The 18,093-nt window shown below is 39.6% G+C and overlaps 2 protein-coding genes and 1 long non-coding RNA gene across 3 annotated transcripts; all 3 read right to left on the bottom strand.

Moving 5' to 3' along the window:
* Nucleotides 1–801: 801 nt before the first annotated feature.
* Nucleotides 802–2,798, bottom strand: LOC117440073 (hydroperoxide isomerase ALOXE3-like). Its single transcript, XM_034076299.2, has 5 exons — nt 2,578–2,798; nt 2,341–2,462; nt 2,134–2,234; nt 1,794–1,964; nt 802–1,668 (listed from the first exon to the last, which is right to left on the bottom strand). Exons 1-5 carry the CDS (start codon nt 2,718–2,720, stop codon nt 1,489–1,491), a joined length of 717 nt encoding a protein of 238 aa, XP_033932190.1. The 5' UTR covers nt 2,721–2,798; the 3' UTR covers nt 802–1,488.
* A 2,908-nt stretch (nt 2,799–5,706) lies between these two features.
* Nucleotides 5,707–13,146, bottom strand: LOC117439644 (hydroperoxide isomerase ALOXE3-like). Its single transcript, XM_034075629.1, has 14 exons — nt 13,000–13,146; nt 11,467–11,671; nt 11,273–11,354; nt 11,053–11,175; nt 10,778–10,881; nt 10,263–10,435; nt 9,964–10,107; nt 9,632–9,835; nt 7,108–7,194; nt 6,796–6,962; nt 6,559–6,680; nt 6,352–6,452; nt 6,012–6,182; nt 5,707–5,886 (listed from the first exon to the last, which is right to left on the bottom strand). Exons 1-14 carry the CDS (start codon nt 13,144–13,146, stop codon nt 5,707–5,709), a joined length of 2,010 nt encoding a protein of 669 aa, XP_033931520.1.
* A 1,702-nt stretch (nt 13,147–14,848) lies between these two features.
* On the bottom strand, nt 14,849–17,042 carry LOC117440267 (uncharacterized). The gene is made up of 4 exons (XR_011642650.1): nt 16,924–17,042; nt 16,154–16,254; nt 15,254–15,424; nt 14,849–15,157 (listed from the first exon to the last, which is right to left on the bottom strand). It is a non-coding gene; the product is annotated as an uncharacterized lncRNA (long non-coding RNA).
* Between the last annotated feature and the right edge of the window lie 1,051 nt (nt 17,043–18,093).

Below are 18,093 nucleotides of genomic sequence, written 5' to 3'. Positions count from 1 at the left end.
GGAAAAAAGTACATAAAAGACAAGCATAAGTTAAATAGTTTTTTTATTAATTGCTAATGGAGAAAAAGAAACATTACATTACATTACATTGCATTTACCTGACGCTTTTATCCAAAGCGACTTACAATAAGTGCGTTCGACCAACAAAATACAAACTTGAGGAAAACAGAATCATATAAGTACATCAGGGGGGTATACTGCGAAGCAGGATTTTCGCTTAGCCGGCTAAATTCAGGGAAAACTCCGGCTTTCCGGTCATCCGAAGCTGGTTCTCTTTTTAGCAGGCTAGATCTCCATGGTAATATATGCTAAGCAGCTAACCTGGTCGGGACCAGGTTAGGTTGCAGGCTAAGAGCTCAACTCAGTGAAAGCACTGCCTGCTGACCAATCAGAGCTCAGTGTGCGGAGTTTAAAGCGATCAAGTCATATTACAGGAGAAAGGAAATACAGAAAAGCTGCCGTTGCAGGAAAGACGGCCGGCAAAAATCACCGACTGTGTGAACGTGAACATGAATAGAATATCACCTCCATCTTCAGAGCAATCTGACTATTATAACATTAGCGTTAAGAAAGCTTACTTAAATATCAGCCACAACATAAGTAACCGGATCAGAGTACATTAAGTACAGTCCGCGGCATATCACTTCATAATGTATCATATATCTCCTTATCTGAGTCAGCTGAGCCGTATCTGGCCGTGCAACACTCACTGTGTCACATACTGTATGCAGAAGTATTATTTTAAGCAACACATAAGTTGACGAAACACTCGAGACAAATGTAATTGAAGTCAGATCGTGTTTTAGACGGGGCAGTGATATCATAAACCTGTTAATGTACGCATTCAAACACTTTTTCTTTTGCCAGCTGTATTCACCTTGCAGGTGCAGCTCTGAGGCTTTGATCCTGGATAAAGTGTTTAAGTCATGGATGTTTAAAGTTTAACTTCTTCATTTTTGACTAGTATTAAAGTTCACTTTTCATTCAGGAAGTATGACGCTGCGCTGTCAGTACGCTTCTCCATGTTTGTGATTGGTCGAATGCTCCAAATACCACCCCTTTCATGTGAACGCGCACCTAACTAGATAGGACACGGCTGGCTTAAGCGATTCACTTGATAACCAGCGTCGTAGTACAGTTTAGCGAGAGCGCGTATGTTTTGGATTAGGCCAACCGGCTAACTCAAACATATCCAGGTTAGGTTGAACCAGCTTCGTAGCATAGGCCCCAGGCTTCATAGAGCAAAAACATTTCAAGTGCTACTCAACTGGCTTTAGATAAGCCAGTGTTAGTCAGTTTAGTTTCTGCTCAGCATCACACAACCAAGATATACTCTAGTCCTCCCTTACCAGTATCCAACAACTTACTAATTATCCATTACATCTCATCTATCTGTCCCAGCAATTATACACTACATTAAAAGTATAACTGAACTCCCAGCATGCAAAATAGGTGATGAGAAATACATGGATACAATCGCAGATCTGCTTAAATAGAAACACTGTTCTCTATCTCTGCAGGGTCCAGGTATGTGTAGGGTCGTTCAAGATGTGAGTTTCTTGATGTTATTGCTTCACTGAGGTACGACAATTCTGCTTGGAATTCCTTTATCATCTGCTTAGGCTCAGGCTCATCAAATCGTTCCTCTGGGTATGTTCCCAAGGGAATCTGCCAGAAGGACACAATCAGGAAACAAAATTAGACTGACAAAGCAAAGTTAATGGTAAAAAAGAGAAAAACATTAAAATCAGGATAGGACATCCTTCTGTAAGTATTTATGACGCCAAATTTACATAGTCTGTGTATCTGTCTGAAAGCAACCAAGTCAATGCTGCAAACTGGACTGTCTCGCCAACATTCGGGAGGGTCTCCAGGACCGTCTTCATGCTTGACTGCCCCTTAGTGGTTGGAGGAGGTTTGCGCAGAAGGAGCGTGGCGTTGGGGGCCCAGGAGTTGTAGTCATACTAAATTATGAAAAAAAACATTATAGAAAAAAAGGCAACCTTTACTCCCTTGTAATGCTAAGCTAATGTCCTGCAAACGGAATGGTTATTGTAAAGGAAACAAAAGCAATTGGCTGGTCTGGCAAACTTATACTTGACCAATACATATTCTAACGCCCCAACTATTTACCTGCCCACTGTTTACAGCAGCATGTTGAACCGTTGTTGTGAAGATCACCATGGTTGTGAACTTAACCACTTCCTGGACAGTATGAAAGGCTGCTGGAAACCCTGTTGGCAGCACAATATGTTCATAAGTCAATCACTATGTGCATTAAAATATACTATTATAATATGTTTCATATTTACAAATGACTTCAGAATATGGGACAAATACCTGCAGCTTTGTTTCCTAAGAAGCCATGTGTGAAGACCTCACTGATCCAGTCCTGCAGCTCAGTGTCTTTATGCACCTCACTGTCTGAGGGATAATAGTGCTCCACTACCGCCTTCACAAAGCTGGCAAACACAAAACAGTTGTATTTTTAATAATATGAGCGTCTGAGAAAGTCTCTAATGGTGTTTGTACAATGAATCACTGTGGACAGTCACAGTATTTATGAATAGGTAAAACCTTTTGATGATGTTCCACAGCTTCAGGCCATCATCTCTGTAGTAAAAGTCGGGGATAGACTCCAGTCCTCGTGCAGCGATGTTCTCAGGCAGACAGAGAGAGCTGTAGGTCATTTCAGAGAGATCCCTTCTCATGAGCTCCATTAGTCCAACAAATTTGGAAATTGGTCCTTGCGCAAAGCATTGTGGGGATTTTAAAACCGCGGAGTCTACAGATGTGCAGCCTCGACATTTCTTGCTACGAAGTACGCCGGCCTCGGTAGAATTCCAAGTATGCTGGACATTGGAACAGGTGGCACTCGATGACGTAGTATGCTTGAAATAGTGGCTCTGGAGCAGCCTTCCTCGACATTGAGAAACAGTGAACTATACAGAGATGCTGTCTGAGAAACCAATGTCATTTTGGAACATTGAACAATGTAAATCTATTCTAGTAGACCTCAACAATGGAATTATGATCAGTAGAAATGGCCATGACATGGGACCTTTAATAAAATGGAAAGCATTTTTACAAACAACTTTCTTAACAGTGTACAACTTAAATGATCTCTGTTACACCATTAGACATATTGCTTACATGTTAATGCTTTACAAATAACAATCCAGTTGTTATCAGTCTTTTTACTTTTGAGTGTGCCCTATGTAATGTTATAAATAAAGTATAGGTATATGAGATATAAATTGGAAAGCACGAATTGTAACAATTGTATAGAACTGCTCTAAAATCCACGAGCCACTGAGCGTTTATTAAATAAAAAGGCTTCGCAATACCGCCATCATGTGGCAGCAAGAATACATTACACACTATAAACAAAACATGGCGGAGATGTTTACCTTCGATGGGACTGACATTAAAGTGTATTACTTGTCAACAATCTAATTTGGCACGCTACTGAATTGGATGCACTATCCGAATGTTGATGTATACCTTCCCAGATATAAGTGCCTCTCACTCTTTTGACGAACTTGAACCACAATGTGTCTTCGTACGGCTCTGCCAGCTGCATGTCGCCGGTCCACAGACACGGTTCAAGGGTGGACAGGAGCTTCTGAGAGGCTGTCATCGGAACCGCTGCGCTCAAGTCCCATTGGCCCATTTCCTCACGCGAACCCAAAACAAAGACCTTTACTTCCGAAGACTCCGGAGTGAGAATGACTGCGAACCTAAACAACATTGTGGCAGGTTTAATTCAGTGACACGTCCGCAAAACCGTAAAAGGTGTCGAGTGGGTTATTAAGGCTTTTGTATTAAGTTCGCACGGACACATTTATTGTATGGTGTAGTCAATACCCGGACTGTGTTTTGAAAAGGGTGGTTTGCATCAAAGATGAGTTAGAAAGAATGAGGTCCCACTCTGTCAGAATAACTGCGCACCATACATCAGTCAAATAAAAGTGAACTCGACAAAATAGAACTCACAGTCGATCTACAAATGTGGTGGATAGAAAGAGTGAATTTCATTGCATTTCACTGGTAGATGTTTCTGTTATTTCTGCTATTTGATTATATGAATACAATTGACTAGATTGATAGATGCCATTTCGAAGAAAATTAATAAAATATATATTTTCTGATTATAAAAATGTATTAAAACGGCGATGTTTAATGTACTTATTATTTGTCCTCATTCTCATCATTTGCTATATGAAAGGGAAAAAAGTACATAAAAGACAAGCATAAGTTAAATAGTTTTTTTATTAATTGCTAATGGAGAAAAAGAAACATTACATTACATTTACCTGACGCTTTTATCCAAAGCGACTTACAATAAGTGCGTTCGACCAACAAAATACAAACTTGAGGAAAACAGAATCATATAAGTACATCAGGGGGGTATACTGCGAAGCAGGATTTTCGCTTAGCCGGCTAAATTCAGGGAAAACTCCGGCTTTCCGGTCATCCGAAGCTGGTTCTCTTTTTAGCAGGCTAGATCTCCATGGTAATATATGCTAAGCAGCTAACCTGGTCCCGACCAGGTTAGGTTGCAGGCTAAGAGCTCAACTCAGTGAAAGCACCGCCTGCTGACCAATCAGAGCTCAGTGTGCGGAGTTTAAAGCGATCAAGTCATATTACAGGAGAAAGGAAATACAGAAAAGCTGCCGTTGCAGGAAAGACGGCCGGCAAAAATCACCGACTGTGTGAACGTGAACATGAATAGAATATCACCTCCATCTTCAGAGCAATCTGACTATTATAACATTAGCGTTAAGAAAGCTTACTTAAATATCGGCCACAACATAAGTAACCGGATCAGAGTACATTAAGTACAGTCCGCGGCATATCACTTCATAATGTATCATATATCTCCTTATCTGAGTCAGCTGAGCCGTATCTGGCCGTGCAACACTCACTGTGTCACATACTGTATGCAGAAGTATTATTTTAAGCAACACATAAGTTGACGAAACACTCGAGACAAATGTAATTGAAGTCAGATCGTGTTTTAGACGGGGCAGTGATATCATAAACCTGTTAATGTACGCATTCAAACACTTTTTCTTTTGCCAGCTGTATTCACCTTGCAGGTGCAGCTCTGAGGCTTTGATCCTGGATAAAGTGTTTAAGTCATGGATGTTTAAAGTTTAACTTCTTCATTTTTGACTAGTATTAAAGTTCACTTTTCATTCAGGAAGTATGACGCTGCGCTGTCAGTACGCTTCTCCATGTTTGTGATTGGTCGAATGCTCCAAATACCACCCCTTTCATGTGAACGCGCACCTAACTAGATAGGACACGGCTGGCTTGAGCGATTCACTTGATAACCAGCGTCGTAGTACAGTTTAGCGAGAGCGCGTATGTTTTGGATTAGGCCAACCGGCTAACTCAAACATATCCAGGTTAGGTTGAACCAGCTTCGTAGCATAGGCCCCAGGCTTCATAGAGCAAAAACATTTCAAGTGCTACTCAACTGGCTTTAGATAAGCCAGTGTTAGTCAGTTTAGTTTCTGCTCAGCATCACACAACCAAGATATACTCTAGTCCTCCCTTACCAGTATCCAACAACTTACTAATTATCCATTACATCTCATCTATCTGTCCCAGCAATTATACACTACATTAAAAGTATAACTGAACTCCCAGCATGCAAAATAGGTGATGAGAAATACATGGATACAATTGCAGATCTGCTTAAATAGAAACACTGTTCTCTATCTCTGCAGGGTCCAGGTATGTGTAGGGTCGTTCAAGATGTGAGTTTCTTGATGTTATTGCTTCACTGAGGTACGACAATTCTGCTTGGAATTCCTTTATCATCTGCTTAGGCTCAGGCTCATCAAATCGTTCCTCTGGGTATGTTCCCAAGGGAATCTGCCAGAAGGACACAATCAGGAAACAAAATTAAACTGACAAAGCAAAGTTAATGGTAAAAAAGAGAAAAACATTAAAATCAGGATAGGACATCCTTCTGTAAGTATTTATGACGCCAAATTTACATAGTCTGTGTATCTGTCTGAAAGCAACCAAGTCAATGCTGCCAACTGGACTGTCTCGCCAACATTCGGGAGGGTCTCCAGGACCGTCTTCATGCTTGACTGCCCCTTAGTGGTTGGAGGAGGTTTGCGCAGAAGGAGCGTGGCGTTGGGGGCCCAGGAGTTGTAGTCATACTAAATTATGAAAAAAAACATTATAGAAAAAAAGGCAACCTTTACTCCATTGTAATGCTAAGCTAATGTCCTGCAAACGGAATGGTTATTGTAAAGGAAACAAAAGCAATTGGCTGGTCTGGCAAACTTATACTTGACCAATACATATTCTAACGCCCCAACTATTTACCTGCCCACTGTTTACGGCAGCATGTTGAACCGTTGTTGTGAAGATCACCATGGTTGTGAACTTAACCACTTCCTGGACAGTATGAAAGGCTGCTGGAAACCCTGTTGGCAGCACAATATGTTCATAAGTCAATCACTATGTGCATTAAAATATACTATTATAATATGTTTCATATTTACAAATGACTTCAGAATATGGGACAAATACCTGCAGCTTTGTTTCCTAAGAAGCCATGTGTGAAGACCTCACTGATCCAGTCCTGCAGCTCAGTGTCTTTATGCACCTCACTGTCTGAGGGATAATAGTGCTCCACTACCGCCTTCACAAAGCTGGCAAACACAAAACAGTTGTATTTTTAATAATATGAGCGTCTGAGAAAGTCTCTAATGGTGTTTGTACAATGAATCACTGTGGACAGTCACAGTATTTATGAATAGGTAAAACCTTTTGATGATGTTCCACAGCTTCAGGCCATCATCTCTGTAGTAAAAGTCGGGGATAGACTCCAGTCCTCGTGCAGCGATGTTCTCAGGCAGACAGAGAGAGCTGTAGGTCATTTCAGAGAGATCCCTTCTCATGAGCTCCATTAGTCCAACAAATCCAAGTGAACTCTAACAAATCAAAAATACACATACCATCAGACAAGTTTCTTGACATCAAATTAGAAACCATCCAAAAAACTGAATTTAAGTTGCAAGGTGTGATATGATAACATTTTTATTTATATTCACAAATATGTATTTGAAAAAGCCTTACTTTACTTAAAACCCCATCAGGTCCTAATAGACTTAGGCGCGCTCTAGTGTTTATGTGAAGAGTGTGCCGGAAGTGTGGAAACAGCAGCTGAACAGAGGAAACAAATATTAAAGTCAAAGTAAAATGCTTGATTCAGCAGACAACAGGCAGAACATCAGTGTAAACTAGAGAATGCAATTCCTGAAGAAATTGCTAGTGGGAATGCTTTATGCTGAACATCTAATGCTAAACTGCTATTCTGAAATGTAATGTGTAAGAAGAAAGTGAAGAATTTAGATTGAAATTATACATTAACACAGGGGGCTTGAATGTGTGATGAGAGAAGAAAAGAAAGTAAAAAGGCTTGGAAAAGCAGTAGAATATTTGAACTGCAAACTTCTGAACTAACTTGATGGCGAATGATCTGTCGCCATGGCAACGGCATTTGTCGACACCCCATACTACGCTTAGATGCGTTGATGGCTGCATCGTTACCAAACCTGTGAAGTTTTGGGGCGTTTGGAGCAGTTTCACTGAAGTTATGAGAAAACCGTGTTTCATGGCGAGCATTGTGTTGCCATGGCAACGGCATTTGAAGAAATCTCAAAACTGTCCCGTAGATGTCTTCACGGCTGGACTGTAAACAGCATTCCCACTAAATGAAGGAAGCTACTGTATAAGCAAACACAACTGAAAGCAGTGCTTTGACTTCTTTGAAAATATATAACCATGATAATTATAAAGTGCTTGGACTCCAACAAGTTAAGTATCACTTTTTGTTATAAAAGTTTGAGTTCTTCAATAAATACAAACTAATGGCTCATAAAACCAGTTTCCAAAGAAGATCTAGAAAGAATTGGGAGGGATGAACCCCTCTTTAATGGTCACACATGCAGAGCACACAGCACACACAGTGAATTTGTTATCTGCTTTTAACCCATCCTAGTACTAGGAGCAGTGGGCAGCTATTGTACAGCGCCCGGGGAAATGGAAGTAACAAAAAAATTCTATGAAAAATAAGAAGAAAAAAAAAAGTGAATGACAAATAACAAAATGATCTACAAGTAGTGCTGCGTACCTGGACTCACATTCAGGTTCAGGTCCGGACTCAAGTCCAGAGGTTCAGGTTCAGGTCCGGACTTATAAGTCCGGACCTGAACCCATGGCTTGTGTCAAGTTGTGTGACTAAAGTGAACTTATTGTGAGCTAATTATCAATTGAAAATTAACTCATAATCAACTCAAATTCAAACTCGTCAGGTGTATTGTGCTCCCTTCCAACTTGTGTCTACATTTATCTACAAAGTACAAATGTAAAAAAAATACTTTTTGCCACTTAGTCTACAAATGACTTATGACAGCAACTACAGTGAACTACTACAAAGTGCAAACATTTATTTCATTTACCAAACTAAAGTAACCAAACAGTCCCTGAGCTGACTGAGCCTAAATCCCTAAAACGTTGCTGAAAGGTAGAGTGTAGAGTAGACCATACGCATTACACTGTTACACACCTACTATACAGTATAGGCTACACTGTAGTGACTGTACAGTCAGAGTGTACTGTACTGTCTGTACACCATGTCTTTTCTACAACTCTACATGTGTACATTATACAGTACATACTACATACATAGTGATGTACATACATACTGTTAGAAATTAAAATCAATGTTGATATGGCGTAATTTTGAATTAAATACACTATTTAATTTAAATCAATTTTATTCTGAAAAAACCGGAAGTTCACACTATTAATTTAATACTTTTATTCTGAAAAGTCTTCACTTCCGGTTAGCATTAGCATGTGGCGAAATGCTACGTTTTCAAACCGTGAATCGAAGGTGAAATGACATGTGATGTTGTACACTGAGCACACTGGGATTAGCACTCATTTATTGCCGCTGAATAACGTTTATCAGGGAATGTTTAAATAACCACAGAAACCAGAATATACGTAAGTGGTAGTTTTTTTGCGAGTCCAAGTACCGGTTCCCGACGTTCCGGTTTTAACCGGACTTGAACCGAAACTTTTTACAAGTCCAGTACCGGTTCGGCGTACCGGTACGCAGCACTATCTACAAGTATATCAAAGATACAAAAACAGTGAGACAAATACACACATTTAATACACACATGAAAGTTGTGTTTCATGCGTCAAAAGATGTGTTTTAAATGTGTGCAACATCTTCACGGATACCTCTCACCCCAGCCACAACCTGTTTGCACTTCTGGCATCTGGCAAGCGTTTCAAAAAGGCCTTTTTTAGAGTAGAGTCGTTTTTTTGGAATTCACATGTTGTGTTACGTTAATCTCAGCATAGCACTTTGCATTCAACCTCGCAAAGTAATGGGGTTTAATCAAGGAAACTTGTTTGCACGCATGCCTCTTTATTTTTGAACATTTCCTGTCTCAGCTTTACTATCAACCATCTCTAGTATAGACATAATATACCTGAAAATCAATCAATACAAATTCTAAGCATTATTTCAGATCAAGGGAATACAAAAAACCTGCACTACCTCTGTTGTGTGGAGTACTTATACCTTGTACATTGGGTGAATCACAGGGAAGCTGCGGAGAGCTGCAACAGCGAAGACCTCTGCCAGAAAGTGAGTCCTCATGAGGTGATGGACTGATTCGTGATCCATGCAATCTGCATTTTTAATGAACATCTTGGCTAGCAGCCAGTCAGTTTCTGGGTCACTGGGCAGGAAGATGGGGTTCTTCTCAGATGGTTGTTGATTCAACTGGAAATTGATAACAAAATAGATTATTAACTCTCCCTTCACGATACCTTAAAGAATGTTTTCCATAGACTGACCATGGTAAAGACCCATAACATTACATGCTGGCTTTTAAATATATTTTACAGTACCTGTATTGCAATTGGCATCAGTTTGTTTTCTGGGTTCACGTTGAACAAACAGAGACCAGCAGTCACGTGCAGAGGTTCACCATTATAGGCTGCAGGGGGAATTCCATCCATCTTCTTCTGGTCATAAAGGAACATATTGCCTTTCTGGAGAGACATAAGAAAGAAATGTTTAAGACGTCATCGAGAGGTATCACAGAATTGTAACAAGTCAAGGAAGTATGACAGAGGGATAGTAAATGGACAAATCATGATTCCGAAACACAGATTACCATCCATTTAAAGTTAATCTTCATTCATACCTCCATTTCCTTCTGCAGAGAGCTTCCCTCTTCCAGGAACGGCTTCACCATTTCCTCTGTGACCGGGAAGTTTGTGGGAAGCTCTGAGCAGCGCTTGATAACACCGGGGTTGACTCCATTCAGGAACTGATATCCATAGAAGTCATCTTCCATCCAGTGGTCTGCAACATACTCTGGAAGAATAGCAATTGATATATAAAAAATATACCAACATTATATATTGGGTTTAATACGAATAACAATTGGTTCATTTAATAAATAATATAATATAATTTTTCTAAAATGTTTTGGGGTTTTTCAGGTTCAACAAAATCATCATTGTCATTGACTGTAAAGCAAAAATGTTGGATTTAAATAATTACTTTTACTGAAATACTTAACTTTGTAGAAAACAAATAATTGTACAGAGTAGACCAGGAAAAACATCTACTGAATATCTATCTGTTGTTATGAAACCATGACATAGATGGGGTGAGTTACACTGACAACTAGTAAATGGGATAAAAAGAACATACCTGACATTGTTGTCTTTTTATACCAGAATATTCTTTTTATGTCTTCAATGCTTTCCCATTGTGCAGTAGATCCTAGCAGCCCCTTAACCTTGAGTTCAATACCACTGAAGTAAAACAAGGAACAATTAGAACACAGGAATAAACAACATACAGAAATGAATTGCAATTTACCCTTTCCCTCAATATTTAAAAGTCTAGAGAATAGAGCTGTATTGTAATTAATATATACACATATATTTAAATATATACACATATATTTAAATATATTGACCCACGTCATAGCTCTTGAGTAACTGATGTCAGCTAGTCTGGAATCGGAGAAGCGGATTTCAGCTGGGAGCTCAGACACGTCATTGAAATTGTTGATGTGGGGTATTCCTTCAGCCATAATCTTCCATCTAATAAAACAAACAAAGTTACCCAAAAGCACATAGACATTTCTACAGATAAACTTTGGCGACAAACGGCAGCTCTACTGCTCACATGGAAACTTACTCGAACAAGCTCTTTTTGAGCATCAGCTCATTCTTCCTGTGGTCAATCAACAGGGGGTGATCCTCCTCAAAAGCTTTCATTGCTGGGACATGAAAAGAACATTATAGCAGTCAAATTTAAATGTACAAAGCCAACGAGATGTAAAACACTGGTTAATATGTATGAATCAGTTATTTGGGGACATTGATGCAGACCTCTCCCTCCTCTCAGCTCCACAATTTCTCCCCTACCAATCCATCTGTAGCAGGGGTAAAGAATGACATCTCCTTCTGGAGTCGTCACCACCATTTTGGAGAAGTACCACTCATCTTCTGGGAGACATAAATACTTGTCCTTCTCAACCTTAACCAGCAGAAGTTTGCCCAGAGATAAACTGGTTTTCACGGTGTAGCTCCCTGTCTTGGGATAATAATTATAATTGTTATTATATTAATATATACTATTATAATTAAAAAAAAACAATATCTGCTAAAAAGTCTCAGTCACAGACTATTTGTGCATATTGAAACCAAGCTACAGCCTCCTACAACGGTGTAGTCTGCGAAGTCAAAGCATCCTTATGGTAAACTCAAACAGAATATACAGTTTATGTATATACTGCCATTTACAATATAATATAGTTCAACACATATATTATGATGTATTGCACATTGAAACTGAGATATTTGGGACAACGTAATGAAGGGAAGCATTTTAAAAGTGTAAGCCTCAGCCAAAACCAGATTATCCTTTAAAAGTGTGACTTGAAAAAAAAGTGAAATGTATAATTTAACGGTACAATAAATGCGAAAGACCATTAGATTGTGTTTATATCATTTCTGCATATTGAGAGTAAGAGTTATAGCAGTTAACGTCACATAGATTGCACGTTGAAGTAAGGCAAGGCAAGGCAAGTTTATTTATATAGCACTTTTCAACACAAGGCAATTCAAAGTGCTTTACAAAAAATGAAAGACATTAAGCGTTAAAAAAGAAAAGCTAATAAAATAAACATTAAAAGGAAAAATACATGGATAAAAGTTACAGTGCAGTCTAAAATATGAATAGTTCAATTAAAAGCAGCGACAAAAAGATAAGTCTTCAGCCTGGATTTAAAAGTAGTCAGAGTTGCAGCGGACCTGCAGGTTTCTGGGAGTTTGTTCCAGATATTCGGAGCATAATAACTGAACGCTGCTTCTCCATGTTTAGTTCTGACTCTGGGGACAGAAAGCTGACCAGTCCCTGAAGACCTGAGAGATCTGGATGGTTCATAATTTAGCAGGAGGTCAGAAATGTAATTTGGGCCTAAACCATTCAAAGCTTTATAAACCAGCAGCAGTATTCAGAAATCTATTCTTTGACACACAGGAAGCCAGTGTAAAGACTTCAGAACAGGAGTGATGTGATCCACTTTCTTAGTGTTAGTGAGGACTCGAGCTGCGGCGTTCTGAATCAGCTGCAGCTTTCTAATAGATTTTTTAGTGAGACCTGTGAAGACACCATTACAGTAGTCGAGTCTACTGAAGATAAAAGCATGGACAAGTTTTTCCAAATCCTGCTGTGACATTAGTCTTTTAATCCTAGATATATTCTTTAGGTGATAGTAGGCTGATTTAGTAACTGTTTTAATGTGACTGTTGTCTAAGTAGGATTTGTGAATTCTAAATGATGACTTAAATCTAAAGTGCTTACTTGATGCAATCTGTTATTTACAGACAAGTGCAGATGTTTAACTGGGTTGTACTTACTGCCCCTCTTTGAAAGTCGACGCCATAGTTGTCCATCAAAGTTCGCTCACTCTGCTCCTCAGTTCCAAATAAGGTGACATACATGTAGTCCGATGTTCCTGCATATTGCATGGCACCCGTTGTCACCTCTAGCTTGTACTCAGCCATGGTTACCTGTGGATACTGTTTGGAAAAATAAACACATTTGAGTCTCTTAATTTACAGAATGAAGGCTCCAATACGCAACAAAACAAAACAATGCTGACACTGCCTGTGCATTGTGAACCTTCTTTCATGAAAATATTTTAACTTGGATACAATGCATCTACCCAAAACATATTTCTTACCTTCTAGGTTTTCCCTCGCTGTAGTCTGTCTTCTTGCTTACTGCCTCAGCACTGACTAACTTTTTTGAGACTAACGCTCCTAATGTGCATTAACTTAAAAGTGGGCGTTTTTCTGGTTTTCAAGGCGTATACTGTACATGTAGGTTTAGAGGGGGAGGGGTGTATCAGTTGTTCTAAACCACTCATTCTGGCAAGAATAACCTACATTCCTGTAGTTTACAATATGTTTATGATGAACCACTTAATTCATAATAAACACACAAAGTGATAGACTGTCAGGATGGTTGATGCTGCTGAGTCACCAAAGGAGGACCCATATGCAATCAGTCAAGGCAGCCAGGAAGGTTCGAGTGATTTATTTACAGAAATAAAAATATACTGGCTACTTGGCATAATAATAATAATCCACAGTACACATTTGTTTAACTCTCTGAAATGCCGATTCATTACTCTCTCGGTCTGATTTTTAGTTCCCTGCATCTATATGCAAGTTGTTGCTGTTTCTTGAGGTGAAGTCTTGTGATTTGCTGTCGATGTAGCATCAACAGTACTGACTGACTATTCAAAGATTAAGTTAAACATCCATGCTGTTTTCAAAACCCTGTCAGGTTATTTATCAGGAAGCATTTGAGAGCATTGGAAGGGATCAGCAAGTTTGTTCGAAGAGGGTAACATATTCAATTCAAAACAACCTAGCAACAAATATTAGCAAGCACACCCTGAATATGTTCATCTTCAATAAATAAAAATCCATCCACCCGCTTCTGTATTTTTAAAGTGTAAAAAAAAGGTTCAGATTATAAAACAAGCACCAGCTCTTTGTAACTGTACCTAAACCTTGAAGGCATTGAATGACAGGGAAGCTGCAGAGTGGGACACTACTTTTTTCCAAGGATGAGTCTTTTGAAGGCATAGACTGACTGATGTTGAATTAAAGCTGTATTTTAACTACATTTTACCAAATATTGTTGCTGTGAGATAAAACAAGAATGCTGAGACAACAGTTACGTGTCAAGATGCATACATCCTGCTCATGCATCCTGGTAGCCGCAGCCCAGGCACACATGACAACATTTCACACTGAACCTACTGCACAGGTGCAGCTTGTGAAACAAGTTATTATGCAGTACTGTTTGCGTTGAGGAGTTTTGTTTGCCACACTAAATGCTGCTGCAGTTTCTGCTAACCTCCCTCTGCTCATTCTGACCGGACTTTAAAAAAATAAATTAAAAAATGATAGTGTTACGTCTTTGTTAGATTAATAATTGTATTCGATGACCATACAAAACGTAGCCTTATACTGTACTAAAGGTGATATCGGAAGTTGCTGAACATAATCTATAGGGTAACAAAGCAATGGAGTAAAAGTCTCATTTTACTAAACACCTGTGCCTCAACCCTTATATCAGGAAAACCTACTTAATGAAGATATTTGCCATTTGTCTTTACAATTTTAACCATTTGGTTTTAGAATACTTGCAGTTGAATGGTTTGGTGAAGAGATGCACACAAAATCTACAATATAAATATGTGAAACTTTACTTTCAAGATAAGATTACAGTATAAAGATGGCAGTACATTGGACAACAAAGCGACAGCAGGTTGTTTATTTGAACCACAGTTTAAAGTATTTTCTTGGTCAAATACCAAGATTAAATTCCTGGACTGTTTTCAATTTCTTTTGGGTTCAAATAATTAAAAGGCAGCTCAAGCTTTGAGTTCCTCTCGGTAATAGCCATACTGAGGGAGGACAGCTCTGCTTGAAAATCTTCGATCATCTGTAAGGCTGCAGGCTCAGCAAAGCGTTGCTCAGGATAAGTACCGAGGGGTTCCTGGCGTGGACAAAATCCAAATGTTATGCAAGGGAATGGGACATATTTGAAAAGGTAGAGTTAGTGGTTGTGATTAAGGTAACGCAGGATACTCACAAAATCACTGAAATTCCCCCTTAACGGCCATGTATATAACATTACAAGTATTGCGCTTGATTTTTTGGGCAGATATGCCAAGATGTCCTCCATGCTTGACTGTTCCTTTGTAGTTTGAGGAGCTTTGTTCAGGATAAGTGGACCATTGGGAATCCAACCTAGATGGTCAAACTTTAAAAAAAAAAATCTTAAGGGTTAGAATAAAAAAGGTATGGTTTGACATTAATAAATCTCATTTGTTCTCCTAATTTCTTTATGGTAGAGATGAATGTTGAATTACTTTAATCTCACCCATAATGTTACCAAGTAAGCTGTTACTGCTCACAACTGAGCCAGCCAGCTATCAATGTAAAATGTTACAATTGCATTGTTTTTACTCTTTGTACAAAACACAAGAGGTGTAACACTAAATCATTGAACTTTAGGTTAGGGTTAGTAGTTGTCTTCTTTGACTCTGCTTAATGTACTGTATAGCATCTTTAGCTCAAAACATGATGTTTTGTGTACATACTTTAATGGAGCTGTGGGATCATCAAAAGAGAGATAACAATCACTAAACTAGAAGAACTACTAAGATGCAAGCTCCTCCAGCCGGATTGTCTACCTTTGTTGTATCTCTATTTTCAATGGTTTGAGGGCAAGGAGCATTACATGCACAAAACCAGTCATTATGGCGCCAACACATTGGGACTTTGGAAGAAGTGTTGGACAAGCAGTTGTACAGAGATCAAAACACTGACGTCTAACTATAGGATGTACAGCATAGTCACATTTGAAGAACTTAAACATTTATATGATAGCCAGTACAAATTGAGGGTGACCTCATCACCCAAAAGAACATTCAAATCCCGAAAAAACTAGATTCTACTCACTACTTTTTTCTAAAAATGTAATATTTACCTGTCCACGGTTCCCTGCAGAATGTGAAGCTGATGACGTGAAAACCACTGTAGTGACAACCTGGATAAGTTCCTCCACAGTCTGAAGGCTTGAAGGAAATCCTGTCAAGAATGTTTGGTTAAAAGCCTACTGCACATTTCTCACAGAGCATCTCATCCTACTTTTGTATATTTTTTTTAAATCTCAAAATGTAATAACCAGCTTTTGTTTTTACATGCATTCTACTTACCGTCTATTTCAGAATGTGATGCTTTGTTTAAGTTTCTTAAATTTAGTTTTACAGCATATACATATACACACACTTTATATACATCTGCCATCTTTAATAACTGTAATGTATACCGGGCTGCTAAATCATAAGAACTGCTACAGGATTTGATTTGTAGATTTGATCAGTATTTTTGAAAATTATGTAACTTTTTTATCATATTGTTTATTATATTATAACTAAGTACTTTAACGCATGTAAGATATGCAACACTAAGCCGTCTGTGGCTCTTTCCTGCTGTAAATTTCCCCTCTGTGGGACTAATACAGGTATTCTGAAATATCATCATCCAATCAAGATAAAGCCTTTTGGAAAGATGGATTATCCATTTAAGGCAAGTTCAAACTTAATGTGAAGGGAGGGGGTTGACTTGGCGTCTAAAGCCAATTTACATGATATTCTACAATCTGTCTAACAAAAAAAAGGACTACTGCAGGGCCTTAGGCTTTTACATACACATGTAAACATTTCGAAAGGAGCATACAACAACAAATATATATACCTGAGTCATAATTCCCCAGAAATCCATGATAAAATATCTCATTGATCCATTCCTGGAGCTCAGAATCTGCAGACACTTCACTGTCAGATGGATAATAGTATGCCACCATTGACTGGATGAAGCTGAGGACAACAATAAAATGTACCAGTATCAGGATGTGAATTGCATTTTCCCATATCTATGAGTGTGACATCTTGAGATGTGGTTCTGATGGCTTCATCGGTCTGCGACCTTCAGCACTCACTGGATCGGTTCGCAACCGAGTGTGAAGCGGCTGGGATGAGGATCAGCACCTCCAAATCTGAGGCCATGGTTCTCAGCAGGAAACCGATGGACTGTCCACTCCAAGTAGGGAATGAGTCCTTACCCCAAGTGAAGGAGTTCAAGTATCTCGGGGTCTTGTTCTCGAGTGAGGGAACAATGGAGCGTGAGATGGGCCGGAGAATCGGAGCAGCGGGAGCGGTATTGCAGTCGCTTTACCGCACCGTTGTGACGAAAAGGGAGCTGAGCCAGAAGGCAAAGCTCTCTGTCTACCGGGCCATTTTCGTTCCTACCCTCACCTATGGTCATGAAGGATGGGTCATGACCGAAAGAACGAGATCGCGGATACAAGCGGCCGAGATGGGTTTCCTCCGCCGGGTGGCTGGTGTCTCCCTTAGAGATAAGGTGAGAAGTTCGGTCATCAGGGAGGGACTCGGAGTTGAGCCGCTCCTCCTTCGCGTCGAAAGAAGCCAGTTGAGGTGGTTCGGGCACCTAGTTAGGATGCCACCTGGGCGCCTCCCTAGGGAGGTGTTCCAGGCACGTCCAGCTGGGAAGAGACCAAGGGGTAGACCTAGGACCAGGTGGAGGGATTATATCTCTTCGCTGGCCTAGGAGCGCCTTGGGATCCCCCAGTCAGAGCTGGTTGATGTCGCCAGGGAAAAGAAAGTTTGGGGCTCTCTGCTGGAACTGCTACCCCCGCGACCCGACCACGGATAAGCGGGAGAAGATGGATGGATGGATGGATCTTGAGATTGTTGCTTCAATATCCAATTTCAAGTCCAGAATCTTAAGACTTGTGTCCCCCTATTTTGTCTAATGTGGCATATAATGGCATTGATCCTCAAACACCAGGGTTGACAGCTATCAAGCAGAAAGTCACCTGTTGATGATGCTCCACAGCCTCAGTGC

The sequence above is a fragment of the Pseudochaenichthys georgianus genome, chromosome 24, assembly GCF_902827115.2.
Source record: "Pseudochaenichthys georgianus chromosome 24, fPseGeo1.2, whole genome shotgun sequence".
Taxonomy (NCBI): domain Eukaryota; kingdom Metazoa; phylum Chordata; class Actinopteri; order Perciformes; family Channichthyidae; genus Pseudochaenichthys; species Pseudochaenichthys georgianus.
This window is presented reverse-complemented; position numbering and strand designations above follow the sequence as displayed.